The 19,328-nt window shown below is 39.9% G+C and overlaps 1 protein-coding gene across 4 annotated transcripts in view; it reads left to right on the top strand.

The window, feature by feature from the left end:
• LRRC3B (leucine rich repeat containing 3B) overlaps nucleotides 1–19,086 on the top strand; it is a 112,371-nt gene extending 93,285 nt beyond the window's left edge. For 3 of the 4 annotated variants that reach the window (XM_048511432.1, XM_048511430.1, XM_048511429.1), the window contains exon 2: nucleotides 17,831–19,086. In XM_048511432.1, the coding sequence (XP_048367389.1) occupies nucleotides 17,997–18,773 (777 nt within the window). In that variant the 5' untranslated portion in view covers nucleotides 17,831–17,996 and the 3' untranslated portion in view covers nucleotides 18,774–19,086. Of the gene's footprint in view, nucleotides 1–13,927; nucleotides 14,057–17,830 lie in introns of those variants that run through there. The other variant, XM_048511431.1, reaches the window with a different exon arrangement.
• Nucleotides 19,087–19,328: the final 242 nt, after the last annotated feature.

Below are 19,328 nucleotides of genomic sequence, written 5' to 3'. Positions count from 1 at the left end.
GCAAAAATGTGATCAAGGCGGAGGATCGTTTCTGCTGCTTAAATGTGATTATGGAAGAAGTTTTATTTAAGTCAGCATTTTAATCTGCTGTCAAGGAAAGAGATTTCATGTTTTTCATGGACTGGAATTGAAGCAGTAGCAAAGAATTGAGGAGTGTGTATCTGGTAAACATGGGGGGTGGGTGGGATTTAGCCTTTATATGACTGATATTCTACACTACCAGTGCCCCTGTCAGCCCAGGACTCAGATAGCCGAAACTGAAGTTTGGTTCTCTGACTTCTGGTATATATACCTGTAAATTACAGTTTGGTTCAACCCATAATCCACCCACCCTCACATTCCCATAATATCAGTATCATAAAGGATGATGGGAACAGAAGCATTGTTTAAGGACAGGCAGTTCACTCCTTCGGAGAAAGGCAGATAAGTGGACGGTTAAGTTCTATTGACTAGTTACATGCGAGTGGAGGGAGACCTCCTTCACATTGGACGATGATAATGACTGGGCCAGCTGTGGCCTTGATACGGACGTGCGAACTGCCAGGCCAAGAATGGTGCAGGCCTGACACCTATGAAGTCAGTTCACCCTTATGGCCAGCAAGTTAGAAGTTTTTCCCCACTGTACTGCTGTTGTATCTAAGCAACTTCAAAGATGCACAGGACAAAGGAAATTCAGGGGAAACATGCAGCTGTTTGGTCTGCTACAAATGTTGAGACAATTGGACATAAACCTGAATTTTATTTGTTGCTTTCCATATTTAGAGTGTGACCTCCTGTCTGCATCATCATAGTGACTCATAAGCACCGTTTCCACAAAGTAGTAATGAGCAAGAATATTTCAAGGCAGATATTCTGGACCAAGAGTGAGGTTAGTGCTGAGAGCCCTAACAGTTTATGGGTTGGATCTAGCCATCTTTTCCAGTTGTGGAAAAGGGAGAAATGTGTTCCCATTGATCACCAAAAAAGCTGTATTGAGGATCATGGGACCTGACTGGAGAAAAGCCACACTGATTGGGGGCCATAACAAGGAGGGAAATTAACTAAGGACTGAATGAAAAACTAGCTGGACCCATCCCTCTGGCTTGAAATCTCTCTTTTCTCAAATCTCCTTACAGCTGTTGGCAGGCCTAGCCTTCACTGCCCCTAGAGATTCTGATATGTTTAACACTTGAAACCTCAATCTTGTATGTACCTACATACAGATTTTCTTTATCCTTCAATTTCTGGTGCATAAACCACAAAGATTTAAGGAAGAAATGGTGAAAACGGAGGTAACTTTAAAAATATAATGGCAGTGGCAGATAATATTTCTCAGTCTTGGTAAGGGAAGATGTGTAAATTATGTATTGTATGCTTATTATTTTTTATGGCTTACCTATATATAAAATGTATTTTCACCGCTGTATTTTTATCTTATTGACGTTTTGAAGGGCAAAAAATATGTCTGAAGAGTCGACATACTATTTTTCCATATTTTTAGTTGGGGGTAGGTTTTGTGAATACTCACAAAGTCAATTATTAAGTAATGTTGATACAATAATGGATAACTTGTGAAATCAAGAGAAAAAAGAAGCAAAGTCAAATGAGTTTTTAATGTAAAGTGAACCCATCAATCACAAAGTGCTGATTCACTTTTACATACAGTGTAATTAGGAAAGTCTCTAATCTGTAATGAGGAGCAATGTATTCAGTGATCTGGCAATCAAAGTATAATTATGATTTTGAATATTCAATGTAGGCCCCGTAACCATTTTATAACTCTGTAATTGTTAATGTTAACAGGTCACAGTGTGAGGTCATTAACTGCTTCCAACTAGTTTTGCTTGAAAAACTGTTCTGAATTCAACTTACAATAGAAATCTGAAACAACTGTGGGAATTGGGAAGCCCTGAACCCCAAATCTCTTTTTAAAATGTGGTCCTGGTATTATCTTTCATTAGATGATGGCTTAGCTGTATAATTGTAGGCAAGGCTTGCTGATTAATGATGACATTTCTCTGTCATCCATCAAACCAGTGATCTCTTGAACTCTCTCTTTTCCAGCTAATCTACAGTTCACTTTATAAAAAGCTTCTCCCCCTATTTCATTAGTGTTTTGTCCTTCTAAATATTCCAGTCCTTCACTAGGAGTTGATAGTGCTCCATATTTCACCAAGTGCCACTCTGAACTGTGACTCTGCTGAGTGGTACCTTGAAGCCAAGCCTTATGCATCACATCAGACTAGTGTGATGGTAAGAATCAGTCTACAAATTCTAACCCTTGTAGTAGAACCACTGTTTCTCCAAAGTTGCACCATTTTGAGCTGAAGGTGTGGTGTCCCATGGAAGAATGGCATATTGGGCAAAAGGGTAGGCTGAACTGTAGTTGCGTAGTGCAACCAGTAAGAGTGCATGTGTGAATTGTTTTGGGGTTTTTTTGCAGGAGACCTTTCTAGCCAGTCCTCCATATGGTTGGTTTTGGCAGCTCTATTAATGTAGACTACATATCCATAAACATACATACAAATCGACTCACGGGCTGTGTATTTATCATCCACAAGCCTGAATGTGCCATAAGAAATTACTTAATAAGAAAAAAAATATTCTGGAATGGATCCAGATCATTTTTACATTTGAGTTTCTCTTTGTTCTCGAGTAGTCCTCTATTGTGGAACACATTCATCTTACACTAGACACTTTTTTATCACACTGGAAGACATTGGTCTTGCATGACTCGGGCCAGAGAAACTCATTCTCTGTAGCAGGGGACCACTCCCACAATGGAGCAAGAGCATCCCATGCCAAAAGAACATGCAAGAAACAGCCACAAGATGCCAGCTGCTTCTTCTTTTTTCTTTTTTCTTTTGGTTTTCATTCCATTTCACTCTCTGCTTCCTGAAATTCTCTGCATAGATTATTATCAACCTACACTATATTTTCCTTGTTTTGGGTTATAGGGACAAGTTAAGTATGATGCTGGTATGCTGCCCATCCAGCTACCTCTGTAGGTACCCTGTCAGAGCTGGTGGAAGTAATCTCTGGCCTGATGTTGGACATCCCCAAACCGATCGTTCTGGGGGATTTCAGAGTGGGAGGCCAGTTTATCAGGCTGTGATTTGTAGCTGCCATGAGTATTCCTCAGCTTGTTATGAACTTAATGGCTGAAAAAGTTCATGTCCTGGATTTAGTCTTTCATTATCTAGTGTGAAGGCTAGGGGGTACAACCAGTGCCATGACCAAACCACTGTATATTGAAGTGATGGATGGTTGCAGTACCTGCTTACTTCATCCAGCAGATTAAAATGGACCTTAGGAAACGGATTAAATATTTGGGAACCAGAATACTTTTGGGGAATTCTGAGTATAAACATTGAGAGTAAAATTACAAGGGTAGAGGAGGAGTTAAGGAAGAGATATTATCTGTTAAATCTGTAACAAGTCTTCCATGTATACTGGGGGGGGGGGGGATTGTGGCAAAAAGGTACTATGAATGGTCAAGAAACTTCCAAAAGGGAATTCTCTGTGTAAGTGACTAGAACAGGGGTAGGGAACCTGTGGCTCTCCACAATTGGCCATGCTGGCAGGGGCTGATGGGAATTGTAGTTCCTGAACATCTGGAGAGCCGCAGGTTCCCTACCCCGGACTAGAACGTGATTAGCAATTACCACCAAATAAGCAAAGTGATGAAGTCAATTCAGGGTGAAGTTGTCTGGTGTTTAAGAAAATTTAACTGGTTTTGGTACAAAGTTATAGTTTGATAAGAACGGCCACCTAAACTTTCTAAAAAAGTGAGTCCTATAAAGCTATTAGAGATTGTAGTGAATAATGAAACACATGGTTCTGGTGGGCTGTGTGAACCTTGTTCCTAACGTTTCGCCTGCATCTGTGGCTGGCATCTTCAGAGGTATATCACAGAGGGAAGTCTGTAACAGACTTCCAGGCCACATAGCCTGGAAAACCCACCAGAACCAGGTGAAACTGGGCGTGAAAGCCTTCGACAATACAAAGAAACACATGTTTCTGTTTAACTAGGATGACATGTAGTGTTTAATTTCTTGATGAGTTCTAACTAAGCACTTTCACATGGTACATTTCCTTTAAAGTTATTTTGTAGTGACTTCAGGACTGTGGTGGTAAGTCCAAAGAGATTGAAGTGTTCTGCCACTGGTGTCTGGATGTTGTGATTTCTTATGTCCAATTTGTACATTTTGATTCATGCAGAGACTGACACATTTGTCCAGTGTAGAAAGACACTGTTGGCTTAAAAAGGGTTTTCTGGGGGTTATATGCAGGAAACCGACACTTTAACGTTTAAATAGCCATAACCCAAATACCTATTTCACCATACCTATTTGGGTTATACCTATTTGGGTTAATGAGTTTTTTTCTATTCAGCTTGACTTTTTTCCTGCATTTTGGTATTCAGCCCTGAAAAAATCCAAAAGGCCGAATGTTGCTTTTTTTCCAGAGTTTTTGAGTGATTTGGGTTTACTGAAACCTCAAGGCTCCTCTAATTGGCCTAATAAAGGGACTTTATGACATGATTCTCTGAGCCACTGTGCCAGTACAGTCCTAGCGTTGGCCCAAGGGGATGAACCCCCACCTCCACTGGAATAGTTTCTCTTCCCAATTACATCTGATCTGTTATGCTTATTTGGGTAAAGAAGGATCATGTATTGGCCATTTGTTGTTCTTCCTAGAGCAGTGATTTACATATTTCTTGTCCTAAGTATAGTAAGACAAGTTTATGGAGTGTAGTGCAAACCAGAAAGATTCTGACCAACCAGCATCTATTTCCTTTCCCATGAATTATTTGTTTTGCCAGTCTAGCTACGACTGAAATTTGTAGAACTGAGCAATTTTACCACTCCTAGATCTTCTCAAAGGAATGTATGAAATAATAGCTACAATGCAGTTTATGTTGTGGCAGGAAAGTGAACCGCTTAAAGGTTAGTGGAAAGGAAATGAATGACTCTCATTTTGCTGCAGCCTACTGTTCTCTCTGATGCGTCACTGGTTGGCTCAATTATACACTGGAAAAGGACTTGCTGCTGAGCTGGACATGTTTATCACATGTAATCCATAGGAATTGGCAGCCATATACCAGCTGCTGGTCCCCATGGAGAACATCCTCTAAAATCCAGCATGACCTCATTTATTATCACAACTGTGGTACAGGGGGTGAAGGGCCATTGCCTCCCCTCACAAAGTTTTCCTGAGCAAAAATAGTGCTGGGGATGTAATTTTGTCCAACAGGCAGCTGCATTTGAAGAACATGTGACAAACATCGCATCTAGTTTGGTCCTATGGTGCAATTCTGTAGAGTGAGGAGCAGGCAGAGTGATTTACATAGACTGCAATCCTAAACAGGTCTGCTCAGAAGTAAATCTCATTCAATGAGCTGTGTGCTTGTTAAGTGCCATCAAGTTACTTCTGACGTATTACAAACCTATGAATTAATGTCCTCCAAAATGTTGCATTGTTAATAGCCTTTCTCTGGTCTTGCAAACTGAGGGCCATGGTTTCCTTGATTTGAGTCAATTATGAGGTCTTCTTTTCCTTCTGCCTTCAATTTTTTCTAGCGTTATTGTCTTTTCTGGTGACTCTTGTCTTGTAATATGACAGTGATGGCGAACCTATGGCACGGGTGCCAGAGGTGGCACTCGGAGCCCTCTCTGTGGGCACACGCACAGAGTTCATCATGTGGGCGGCAGAAAATCACACATACCCCCCCACACACACATCTAGGTTGGACTTGGCCACTGAGCACAACGTGCGTGCACCGTGGTGAGCAGGGAGGACTCAGCTGGCAGACTGGTGCCTGTGCTCCGGGTGGCTGCTGCCCGGGGGGCGGGGGTGTGCAGAGGAGGCTAAGATGCTAGAAAGGCACAGAGCGGTTCGCGCAGGACCTGCTGGAGGCTAGTGCAGGCTGGCCCCTGCTCGAGCAGGTAGGGCGGAGGAAGAGGGAGCCAACCGTTTTTTTCTCAACTAAAACCTCAGCATTCAGGTTAAATTGCCGGGTTGGCACTTTGTGGGTTTGGGTTGCAATTTAGGCACTCGATCTCAAAAAGGTTCGCCATCACTGTAATATGATCAAAGTAAGATAGCCTCAGTTTTGGATTGAAGTTAGCTTCCTGCTTCCAGGCTAAAGTTTGGAAGCTTGAGTTTGATCGCGGTTACTTATTTGTCTTTTTAAGGATGTCCAAGGTGATATCTAAAACTGCTCCTCCAATACCACATTTTCAAAGGGATCTGCTTTCTTCCATAGCATCAATTTTCTTCGGTATTCAACTTTCCTTACCCATAGCCAAGTAGGAAATGCACTATAGCATGCAAAATTAATTTGATTTTGGTCACTGGCAGCATGTCTTTACACTTAAGAATTTTTTCTAGCTTCTTCATGGCTACCCTTCCCAGTCTGACTCTCCTTCTGATTTTTTGGTTGCAGTCTATTTTATGGTTGATGATGGAACCAAGGAATAGAAAATCTTAAACCATTTCCATTTCTTCTTCTTAAAATTATGTCATTTCAGTAGTCATTACTTTTGACTTCTTGAAGTAATTCTGTAATTCTGCCTGGGCACTTTTTGCTTTAGCCTTCAGGCATAGTTGTTTTGTGAACTCATTTTGAACATCTGACATTTCTCATTCCATATATGGTAATAATCTTTGTTGTAAGATTTTGACCATCACTTTTGCTCACATGAGAAATTAATGTGATAGTCCAATAGTGCATCAGTCTTTAATCTCTCTCTCTCTCTCTCTCTGTGTGTGTGTGTGTGTGTGTGTGTGTGTGTGTGTGTGTGTGAGAGAGAGAGAGAGAGAGAGAGAGAGAGAGAGAGAGAGAATTGGACTGTTTCCCTGCTGTAGGCTATTGTTTTGTTTTCCACAGTCAATGGGCCTTACTCCCAGGAAAGTCTCTTTGAGATTACAGCCATAAAATTACAGTACAGTTCCTTCAATCTTCTCCCCATATATGCTTTTATCATTGTTCTTTTGAATTTATGGCTGTTTTACTATTAACTGGTAGACTGAACTAAGAAAATGTTGTTTCAGAATTCAGATTCTAACCATAGTTATGTTTGTTAATACCCTTAAAGAATTGCAATAGATTGGTAACATGTAGAAATATATCAATACAAATTTTATTATAGTTTCTTCCAATTTACCATGCACTACAGACTTGTCTACATATTTACCTGTTTTGAAATAATTGCAAATTTATTGTGTTGGTTCACAGGAGAACTTCAAATAGCAGTAGCAGGAAGTAAAACTCCCGCGGATCAACTCTAGGAATAATACGAGGTAGAAAAGAATTTTTTTTGAAGCTACAGATATTAAACAAAACAAAAATCACAGAAATCCTGAGATTAGAAAAGAAAAAAGATGTTTCTGAGCATAATGGAAAGCCAGTATATGCTACATTTATTAGTTTTAAGATGCAGCAGAGGAGTTGTTGTTTATTAGGTTAGGCTGTGTTGAGTGAAAAAAAAGTCTCATGTTACCCAGAGGTTACTGGAACAAAGATGTAATGGGTGCTCTCCCATTGAAACAAGTCAGCAGCCATTTAGGTCTGCTTCCAGCACTGGGACTGGCACACTGCTCAAACATTTCCAGTTTACTGACAGGCATCTCAAACCGGGAAAAATTGGTCTACTGCTTCCATATCAAAGCAACATAGGACTGATTTGGAGAAAGATTGTTTTATTGTTAAAACAGCATTTTAACATTTTTTTGCAATTGGTTTTATTAGGTTTTTGAAATAGAGAAAACGTTTTATTAATATTGTTGTGAATATGCTGTTTTAAATTTTCACATTGTTATATATGTTTGTTTTAATTTTATTGTGTGATTTTTGTAAGCTGTCTTGGGTATAAATTGTAGAAAGGTGGGATAGAAATATCTTATATTAATAAATAAGAAATTGGAAGAATCTAGCAGCTGACTGGCATCTCGTCCTGATAGCACATTTATCATTGACAATTTTCTCAGATTTCATCACCTTTTGAGCCAAAACTGGGTGATTTGTATGTGTATCTTCCAGATAATACATTAAATACAATACATCAATTTTGATTTTAACAGCCCAAGGGCGGGGGGGGGGGGTCAAAACAGCTTCAAGGATCAGCATGGCCTCGCACCAGCGTGTTTGCCTGCTCACCTAACATAAAGGGCACCTTTTGGGTGCCGTAACTCTATTTAGCCCTACGGAGGGCTTTCAGGTGGCAGGGTTTTTTTTTCATTTTCCCATTTTCACCACACTGCTGGAAAGTCCTCTGGAAGTAGTGGTGCAATAGCAATGCTGTCTCTGGCCTCCTCAGGCTATGGATTGGGCAGCCCATTCCCTTTCTGTCTCCTTTACTAATGTCTTCTTTTGAGATATCACCTCTAATTCTGAAGTAACCACCATAAACCTATTCAAGCTTTGGTTAAAGAACTTCTATAATGCCTGTTCAGGGTATTTATTTATACACTTTTAAGATGCAGCAACATAAAAAAGGGATCTTAGCCACATATATGTATATGCCACGTTTTTGCATATCAGTCTTAAACTACACTGACTTTTTCAGACTTTTTTGAAGTACCATATATACTCGAGTATAAGCCGACTCAAGTATAAGCCGAGGCACCTAATTTTACCACAGAAAACTGGGAAAACGTATTTACTCGAGTATATGCAGCAACTACTGGTAAATTTCAAAAATAAAAATAGATACCAATAAAATTACATTAATTGAGGCATCAGTAGGTTAAATGTTTTTGAATATTTATTTCAAAGAAAAACAGTAAACTAGCTCTGTAAGTGAAATAGAGAGTCAACAAAAACAATTTGGGGTCAACAATAACTTAAAAAGTACAAAAACCTTAGCTCAATCAGCAACCAAGCTAAAACACAAGATTTAAAATCCTTCAAAACTGGATTCTTCCTCATCATCTATATATCCAAACAGAGCTTCAGCTATATACTCGAGTATAAGCTGACCCGAATATAAGCCAAGGGATGCTTTTTCAGCATAAAAAATGTGCTGAAAAAGTCGGCTTATACACGAGTATATCCAGTTTGTTGACAATGTCTCAAAATACTGCATCACATCCTGAAATAGAAAGGATTCTATGCTTTAAAATTTAATAAATGAATTTGGGGCATACATTCTCCTCAAGTCTCTATTTTAGTGTTTGTAACAAGCCCCTGCACTGCTTGTAGGTGTGTTATTGGTCCGATTAGTTTCTTTCTAACTGCTAATTGGGGAACACGTTACAGACTTTTATTATTCCCTTTCTGAAATTATATCTTAATTTCTGTGGTTGTTTACTCTGAAGTTTGCTTCCTGTGAGGGTATTGGATTTAATTGCATCATGATGATAGTTACCAGATCAGTTCTTACCATCTTTGCATATTATTTACTAAAGCAGGAATGATATTTTATGCATTCTATGACTTTCCATCATCTTAGGCACTGCTTGGAAATCTGATAAGCGCATACTCAAAAAATACAAGTGATTGGAAATTGTGTTACTATTGTGTTTGCTACTATTTTCACATTTCTCATTTTTGTAACATCTTAGAATACTCTACCATTGTAAAGAAATGGTGGCTAGACATATTCCTATACTGTTATATTTCCTTACTGGCAGTGAAGTCATAAGCAAAGTGACGCTCTTCTAAGTCCCTGGGAGGTAACTTTGTTTAGGATTGTGCTCTTAATCAGCATATCCTTGTAAAATATTTATTTCAGAATATTTCGCCTCATATGAATAAACTGTTCCTACTATTAGCATTAACTGCTATTCCTATGCAGTTTATATATTCCATTGATTATTTTAATTTTAATAAGTTTTCATGATGCCACATAACAAGACAATTTAATAATCTCTTGTAGCTGCATAGATGCATTCTAGTAAGTATGATAGTTGTTAATTTCTTCTAACCCTTATTTTCTCTCTTGTGATCTTTTTCAGGTAGGGAGTTGCTACATAATTAGAATTTTCTTTTCCCTAAATGCAAATTGTTACATGGGAGAAGATGTGGCAGTTTTCAATGTAGCATCAAAATTCTGCAACCCAGAAAGATAAATTAGGCTAGTTAACAGAAGCAGAATAAATGTATGCAAATAGGCAGATACTTTGCTTTAATCAAATGTGCTTTAGTAACAGGAATTTCCCTAGGCAGTAGCATAAGTAACAGCCATTGCAGGTTCCTGATAAACCCAGGACGCAATCCGTGCCTAGATATATGGCAATGGCCTTTTGGAGCATTGTAATAATTTGCAATTGAGAATACACATGCCATGTCTGAAATGGCCCACAGAAGATGTTGACTTACAGCCCAGTCCAAATCTATCATGTGGGTGGGAACCGTGCCACTCCTCCTACTCCAAAGGGCTTTACCACAGCATGAGAAGCCCAAAAAGTAAAATAACCCTCACCTTTAACACCCCCATAGGGAACAGCGGAGATATGCTGCAAAGTGGGAAACCCAAAAAGTAAAATAACCCTCACCTTCAATATCCCCATAGGGGACAAAAGAGACACACCATTTTGCCAGCACAAGGGGTTAAATTGGCTGTGGAAGCCAATTAATGTTGGCTCCACCCTGGGAACACCCATGCCATGCCCCCCCCCCATGCTGACGTAGATCGGAGCAGCAGGGAAGTGCTAACAGAGAACTGGGCACCATGATCTGGCATCCCAGGGCCCCACAGTGGCTGGTTGCTGGTGGATTTGCCCCTCTGCCAGAGTAAGTGCCCCAGGGAAAGCAATTCTGCCAGCATAAGCCAGTGCCACATCCAGAGGGCGCTTCACCTCTCCCCCAGATTGGGCTGCCCAGCACCCTTTATGAAACATAGCCAACATCTTGTCTGCATGTATTTTGTCTCTAGTCACAATTGCCACAAATATAATATTTTCCCTAGCCTATTTTTTTTTCCATATTCATGACATCGCACAAGTTCTTCCTCTTGGCTAACCCATTGTGTGCCTGGGGACTACTTATCCTGGGGGTGCTTTTCATGTGCTTGGGGAGGGGGTTTGAAGAATACATGTGACAGCAATGCTAGTTCTCTGTACATGACAGCACTGGCGTAATGCCCATTGGGCAAGGTGGGCAGCTGCCCAGGGCATCACCTTGTGGGGGGCATCAAAATGCTGGGTTCGTTTTTGGGTATTTTAGTGGTTTTCCATTTTTGGCCTGCAGGGGGCGCAGTTTTTAGGCTAGCAGCACCAAAATTTCAGCATATCATGAGGAGACTGTCCTTATGCTACCCCCCATGTTTGGTGAGGTTTGGTTCAGGGAGTCCAAAGTTATGGACTCCCAAAGGGGGTGCCCCTATCCCCCATTGTTTCCAATGGGAGCTAATATGAGATGGGGGCTACAGTTTTGAGGGCCCATAACTTTGGCCCCCCTGAACCAAACTGCACCAAACTTGGGGGGTATCATTAGGGCAGTCTCCTGATGAGACCCTGAAAACTTTGAGACTGTGCCTTCAGAAATGTGCCCCCCACAGCCTGCAGCCCCCATTGACAGCAATGCAGAAAACTCAATGCAGAACAAAGATTCTTGGGCAAATTTCTAGGATGCTCCTGCATTTTGGGATGTATCGGCACCAAAATTTCAGGGTATCATCTGGAGATGATGGCACTCCCCAAGTTTGGTGCAGTTTGGTTCAGGGGGGCCAATCTCCTATTAGCTCCCATTGGAAACAATGGGGGATGGGGCACCCCCTTTGGGAGTCCATAACTTTGGACTCCTTGAACCAAACCTCACCAAACTTGGGGAGTAGCATAAGGACAGTCTCCTGATGATATGCTGAAATTTGGTGCTGATATGTCTAAAAATGCACCCCCTGCAGGCACCAATGTCCTGGTGCCAAAAAAAATTGGTCGTGGTGGAGTGGCTGCCCATGGGCGGGGGGGGGCATCCAACTCAGGTTTTGCCCAGGGCTACAGTTTGCCCAGGGCTGCTTCGTTACGCCCCTGCATGACAGCACATGGGAGCAGGCACAAGCACACTGGCTCAACTTTTCTGCAGCCAGCAGCTTGTGTGTATGATTATTGCATGTGTAGGAAGTATGCATGCTTAGGCTCCCTTCCTTGTAAAGCAAACACTAAAAAATAGCATTCCTTGTCACAGGGATGGCACTTATAAGCAGGCAATTGCACATCAGATGGAGGCAGGGCCAGTGTGTTCTACAGTGTCATTGGTAGAAGCCCTTTATCCTTTAACAAGGGTGTGTGTGTGTGTGTGTGTGTGTGTGTGTGTGTGTGTGTGTGTGAGAGTGTGTGAGAGTGTGAGTGTGTGAGAGTGTGAGTGTGAATGTGAGTGAAGGTGTGGGGTAAAACCCCTATAGCAGAGTAGCACAATATACTGGAACCTAGTAGGAAGTCAGACACACACAGTTTATATACATATATACACACACTGTCAGAATATATATATATATATATATATATATATATATATATATATACACACACACACACACACACACACATATATATATATATATATATATATATATATATATATATATATATATATATATATAAAAATAGTAATATATAATATATATATAAAACAGTAATTTTGTCCTATAATGGCCTTATAGATTGTCCCTAATACTAAGCAGTCAGGACACAAATATCTTGGCTCTTTCCTCCAGAGAAGCATCTGACTGCTGAGCTATAAATCAGTAGAGAGAGAGATAGTGCCTTGGATTCTTGTTTAAATTTCATACTTTAGAATCCCAGGTGTTTGGTGATGCTGCAGATGCTGCAGTGTTTTCTGCTAGTGCTGTCAAAAATATCTTATTCTTTTCCTCCTGTTTACATATAGTAAGTAAAATTGGTAAAGGTTTTTATGACTTTATAGAAATCTTCCTGGAACAGCTTCTCAACAGGAATTAATTTGGGACGGATTACCAAGATCCCAGTAATTATGTGAACTGAGCATCTGGAAGCTGGTTTGATAAACTCACGCGAGCCAGGATCTAAAGACTCTTTTACAGAAAATCTTGCCCATGTTGTCAAACACAGTTGTAGCATGAATCATAGGCATTTCAGATCTCATTGAAAGATTTCTCTATAAAATTGTGTGAATTTCCCATTGGTGATGTGGCTACGTGCAGAGCAACAATGTGGTTACTGCATGGCAGAAAATTGATAATGGTTATGCTCTGTCCGCGAACAACTTTTACAATTCTTTAAAAAGGAAATGGCATTTGCAGCATTGTTATCAGCATTGTTATCCAGTTCTGTGAATGCTCAGCTTTATTTATTTTTTTTGTCTCTGTTCACTTTCATTGTGAAGGCATGCTTTACTTGCTTTAAAAAAAGAATTAAATGAATCTATTATGATGGAATATTGATGTAATGATGTTCTAGTACAGATTTTTTTTAAAAAAACATTAAAAGTCCCCAGTAGCAGGGGGAGGAAATGTTGCTGTGTCAGCAATGTCAGAAAAAGGGGTTGCCATGTGGCCTAAAAAATATGAATCTTCCAACTCATAATGCAGCCTACCATGATATTTTCCAAAACTTTGAAGCAGGAAAAAGATCAAAGTCAGAGAAACCCTTGGAGATACACAAATGTACCACAATCCTGTTGGGAATCAGAACTCCAACCCCTCCCTGGAACCTGGGACAGATAACCTGTGGGGGAATGGCCAAAATAATTTAAACCAGCATTAAGTTTGTCCAAAGGAGTATTGATTGTGATGTCTTTTCTGCCATTTAAATTGTCCCTGTGAGTTGGTTCTGTTGATTTTGCTTGGAGTCTTTTCCTAAGTTTGGGCTGATGGGTGTGTTAAATTCCAGACTATGAAAGAAACAAGAGAGCGAGCAGTAGTGATAAACTTAAACAGCCAGCTTTGCGACACCTTCTCAACCATCATTTTCTTTCTTTTTAAGACCTATCACCCTTAAGATATGAGATGATACCATGTGATTCATTCAGCAAGATCTCTTTCTACCTCTTTGACAGCAAAAAAAGAGCATTCTGTGAGGAGATCAGCAGATAGGAGGCTTCCTGGCAACCTCCAAGGCTCCTCACCAACACATCAGAACTGCGATAAGTTGACAGGTTCTTCAGTTTTTACTCCACACTTTGTCTCTGAATTTCCACATACCCTTTTATACTTTCTTGGTTATTTACGTGATATACTTCCCAGTTAGCAAAATGAGCAGTGCAATCCTGAGAGGGGACAGTTGCACCGCAGTTAGGGATGGTGCAGCCACAACACAGTCACACCACCTCCAAAGGGTTTGCTATGTCACAGACAGAGAGCCGAAAGTCCCTTTCCCTGTGAAAGTGGCCTATGCAGCTCAATGGGCTGCCTCTCTGATTTTGCTGGTGTAAGTCTGCACCACAAATAGGGGTGTTCCCAAGCTGAAAGGGCTTAGTAAGCTGCCTGAATCCTTCCCTTCTTCAGGGAATGTCCCCTTTCAATGCTGGCACAGTTTGTACCAGAAGAGCACTGGCACCATAACAGCACTGGCATCCAGGCATCATGCTGCCATACAGCTCTCTACCAGGCTAAGTGGTTCTTTGCTACCACCAGTGCCACTTACACTAGTGTCGGGGTCACATCACCCCCTGAGTGGTTTCAGCCTCCCCTCCCCCCCGCAGGGTTGCCCTGATGGAGTGCAGATCAAAGACATTTTATTTTTAAGGGAACCAGTACTTAAATCTAAAGCCGTATGCATGTCACTAATTTTCTGTTAGTTTACCCCATTTGTATCCCCATTCCCCCAAGGCAAACAAAATCTCTTACTTGGAGATTCCTATTTTACCCTTATTTTATCCCTGAGAAGTGGGTTAGGTCGAAAGATAATGAATTTTTCAAAACATATCAGTGAACTTCACGACTGAACAGGGATACAGACTCAGACCTTTTCCACACACTCAGCATACCCTTGATTTTCTTGGCAGGCAATGCTCAAGCATTGTTTGGGCACAGTTCTCTTGCACGTCTCACCTTCCTATACATTTTCATAATAGTGAAGTCAGTTTATTTTCTTCTTAAATAACAAGGATTATCAAGGGAGGGTGCTGTCATCATCAATGGTGTTACAACACTCCCTGGTTTTTTTTAAAGAAGGCCATAAAATATCGATATATCTGTGTAATGTTGTAATGATAGTTTAGGCAGGTGGGAGTGGGCGGGACAAAGAAAACCGACAGAAACGTTATGTGGGAGAGAAAAGGTGACTCAGAACTGGCTTCCAGAAAAAGGCTGGGGTAAAAGTGGTTTCAAAAGAACCAGGAAAAGTGGGAAATAACCAAAATAATCAAAGTCAAAATTAAACGGAAAAAAATGCACTTGTAAATCAGGGAATAAACCATATGGAGCCAGAACTAACAGAAAAAGCCCCACATTGATAGCACTATTATAGTTCATTGCATGTTAGGAATTGTATCCCAACTAGAAAAAGATTCCATATGCAGAAACTCCTTAATTGTTGTTTTTAAACTGCTGTTGTTCACAACCTGATTCAGAAGATTGTTCCAGCTTCGTTCTAGCACTCTAATTAGTGTGCATGATTATATTTAAGAGCCCCAGCTATTTGTGAGCATTAGTGCAGATATCCCCCAAGTAGTATATACATTGTAAATATTAAGCAAAAAAAATTGGACTGCATAATCCATATTCTTATTTCTCACTCAGTTCAATCTGGGGTATATATATATATTTAGGACAAAACATAGAATCACCCAGAGATTTTTTTACACCAAATCCTACGACTGCTTTCTTGGAAGCGTAGTGTAATTGTTCTAGAAACCTATTAAGGCAGAAGATTAGAATTGTTTGGACCAGAGTAGTTTAAGTATTTCCCATTTTCCTTTTTTTTTGTTAAAGGAAAAAGAGACTCAGAAGAGTAGCATGTGGAAAGACTGCTGAACCATTTTAATTCCTGCCACTGGTATACAATGAATCATCCCTAGTTGCTGTACACCTTTGTAAGGGGAAAAATACAGGGAGCCCATATCGTTTCCCCCTCCAACTGAAAAAGCAGCTAGAAGTGGAGGGAAATGGTGATTTTTAGTAGAGAAATTGTGGAAAGGGAAGCATGTCTTCCACTCCTGATCATAAAATTCAAAGGCTGCTTTTCCTTTTTAGTTTAAACAAAATGATACAGAATTTGATAATTCACATCTGCATTTAATCTTTGCTATGTACTTCATGGGTGAACTTTTGAAATGCATCCCATGTCAGTCCAAAAGTTTTACCACTTTCTAAATTATCAGTTTAATAGCTTCTTGGTTTCTTGTTGTAGGTTTTTGTATTTTAATTTCTGTTGGCTCTTCTACCAGGATGTTTCAGCACCGAATGTAAACATTGTACTTAGTGCATTCATTTTCCTTGGCATTGTCCTCCTTTTAATGTAGCTTGGATGAGAGAATTCAAAATTCAGTTCTTCTGCTTGGAACAAAATAGACTCAGTGCTACGCCACTAAAAAATACAGCATTTACAGTTTGTAGGGTATTTTTCATTCCTGAAGTTTCAACATTGCCTCCAAAGATAGAGCTTTGTTTTATACATGGCCAAATGCTGGTTGAAATGCTTTGACTTGTCCAAGCAAAGTTCAAAAAATCTAAGGGTAAGATGAGACTCGCTGATAAATTCCTAGCTTGTTATCCACTATATATGCCTTCCAGTTCTCAAGTAAGAGAAAAAAAATAACACAATTCCACAAAATTCCACAAAAGACATTGTTGTACATCAAAGTGGCAGTGACGCAGATTTCTCCATGGAACAAACAATTCCTACAAGCATTGTAGGAATTCAATTAGCAGTAACTTCTCTTTATATTGAAATAAGATTAATTTGTAGGTAAATAAAACTTGGAAGGTGTGCAATTTCTGACCTTCTGCAGTGAAAGGAATTGAATGTAAAGATAAATGTCCCTGCCATCATTACAAAACTGAACCGTGGTTCATAATGAAGAAGAAAAATAACAAGACTGTTTTGCAGTATCTAGTGTAGTAGCATTTCAAACTCTTTTTTCTCTCGTTAAATTATTTCAAAGGTAGAAGTGAATTCAGGTTGTTTTGTGTTCCATATAGTTACTCTTTTTTTCTTTATTTCATATGATCTATACAAAATCATGCATAGGTGTCAAACTCGCAGCCCTCCAGATGTTATGGATTACAGTTCCCATCATTATCTGGAGGGCCGTGAGTTTGACCCCTATGCATAGGGTATTCTGATTTTTTAAAATGTATTTTTGCTGGGCAAACAAACAAAACAGTCAAAATGTGATATGAAATTTTATTTCCCCAGCGCTTGCTGCCAACATGTACAAAATCTAATTGCAGTATAAGTTGATAAAGAATTCTAAAGCAAAAGCCAATTGGGGAGGAATTAAAGAATGAAGTCACATTTGTGCCATGAGAGCCAGCAATATTTGGCTTCCTAATGAGAGTCTTCCGGCAGCACAAATGCTTCCACTGCTAAATAGTCTAATTTGGGTTTCAGGATACACAGAATTCTTTGTTGCAAGGTCATTAACCACAAGAATCCTTGCCTAATTTGTTACTCCTGCTGGAGTATTACTGTAAATCTTATTAATGTTTTTTACTATTGTAAAGAGAAGAAAGTAATTAAGTTTTATTACATTTGTTCTAGAAAAGCAGCATTAAAAAAGAAACCGTGTCTCACAAGAATTGTGATGTTAGAACTGTATTACATCTGTTCTCTTAAGTTATGCATATGACTGGTCTACTGGTGCTAACTGGGAAGTCCCAAGAAAATCTCACTATACACCAATAAAACAGTAGTCTTTTCTGTTGTTTTTTCATCCTAAAATGCATTTATGTGAATGTTTAATCTGACCTCTTTTTTTAATTTTCAGGCATCTGTTTTTCAAAAGAAAACTGGTCATGAGGAAGTCCTCACAGTAACACATTCTCAGATGACACCACCGAAGAGAATGGGGTTGTGATTTTGTTACCCAAGAACCTTTGCCACCACTGTTGGGTAAATGAGAAGCGGCCGTGTGATTATGCTGACATCCCAGCATGCATTTGGTAGACTTGTGGTTAACTCGTTCCCTCTCCATGTGTCTGCTTCTACAAAGCTTTGTCCTCATGATACTGTGCTTTCATTCTGCTAGTATGTGTCCCAAAGGTTGCCTTTGTTCCCATTCTGGAGGTTTAAATGTCAGCTGCAGCAATGCAAACCTCAAGGAAATACCAAGAGATCTTCCTCCCGAAACAGTCTTACTTTATCTAGACTCCAATCAGATAACATCCATCCCCAATGAAATTTTCAGGGACCTGCACCAACTGAAAGTCCTAAACTTATCCAAAAACATTATTGAATTTATAGACGAACATTCATTCAAAGGAGTGGCAGAAACCTTGCAAATGCTGGACTTGTCTGACAACCGGATTAAAAGTGTGCACAAGAACGCTTTCAACAATTTAAAAGCTCGAGCCAGAATCGCAAACAATCCTTGGCACTGTGACTGCACTTTGCAGCAGGTCCTGAGAAGCATGGCCTCCAACCACGACACCGCCAACAGTGTCATCTGTAAGACTTCAGACATAGATGAACACGCTGGGAGACCATTCCTTAATGCTGCTGATGCTGACCTCTGTAACCTTCCTAAAAAAACTACTGATTATGCCATGCTGGTCACCATGTTTGGCTGGTTCACCATGGTGATATCCTACGTTGTTTATTACGTCCGGCAAAATCAAGAGGATGCACGCAGGCACCTTGAGTACTTGAAATCACTGCCAAGCAGGCAAAAGAAACCTGAGGAAGCAGATGACATTAGCACTGTGGTATAGGGCCAGTACTGGCTTTGATCGCGAGTTTAGATGAGGGTAGCACGAACACCAGATGTTTACTTCTGACATTTGTTGTAAACATGTAAGACTTTTTTCCCAATTCAACTGAATTACACCGCTGTCAAATCTTTTTAACAAAAGATTTCTGTTTGGGGGTGATTACAGTACACCTTTATTGTTTCTTTGGTGGTATTCTAAACCAAGTAAACTAATATGTAAACATTAGTTTAGACCCATTCCACTCTTTAATAATGAAATTTATTTTTTTAGTTTAAAAAAAACCAAATAAAAGCTTAACTTTGAACCATGGAAATACAGACTAATTTATTGAACAGAAGTCTCCCTGTTGAGTTAACACTATTTGCCTGTGTGTGTATGAAAGGTACAGAGCACTGGATTATAGTAAAGTAGTCTAGAAATCTGGGCTTGGATCCAGCCAGCTTTTTCATTGTCTTGTCCAATTCCCCTCTCATACTTAACCCCCATCCCACATTGTGTTTTGTGCATGAAGGTCCTATGATTCTCAGCTGAGATGTTTTTGCTATTCTTTCTCAG

Source organism: Sphaerodactylus townsendi, linkage group LG11, assembly GCF_021028975.2.
Source record: "Sphaerodactylus townsendi isolate TG3544 linkage group LG11, MPM_Stown_v2.3, whole genome shotgun sequence".
Classification (NCBI taxonomy): domain Eukaryota; kingdom Metazoa; phylum Chordata; class Lepidosauria; order Squamata; family Sphaerodactylidae; genus Sphaerodactylus; species Sphaerodactylus townsendi.
Note: the sequence above shows the minus strand (reverse complement) of the source record. Positions and strands in the feature narration are given on the sequence as shown.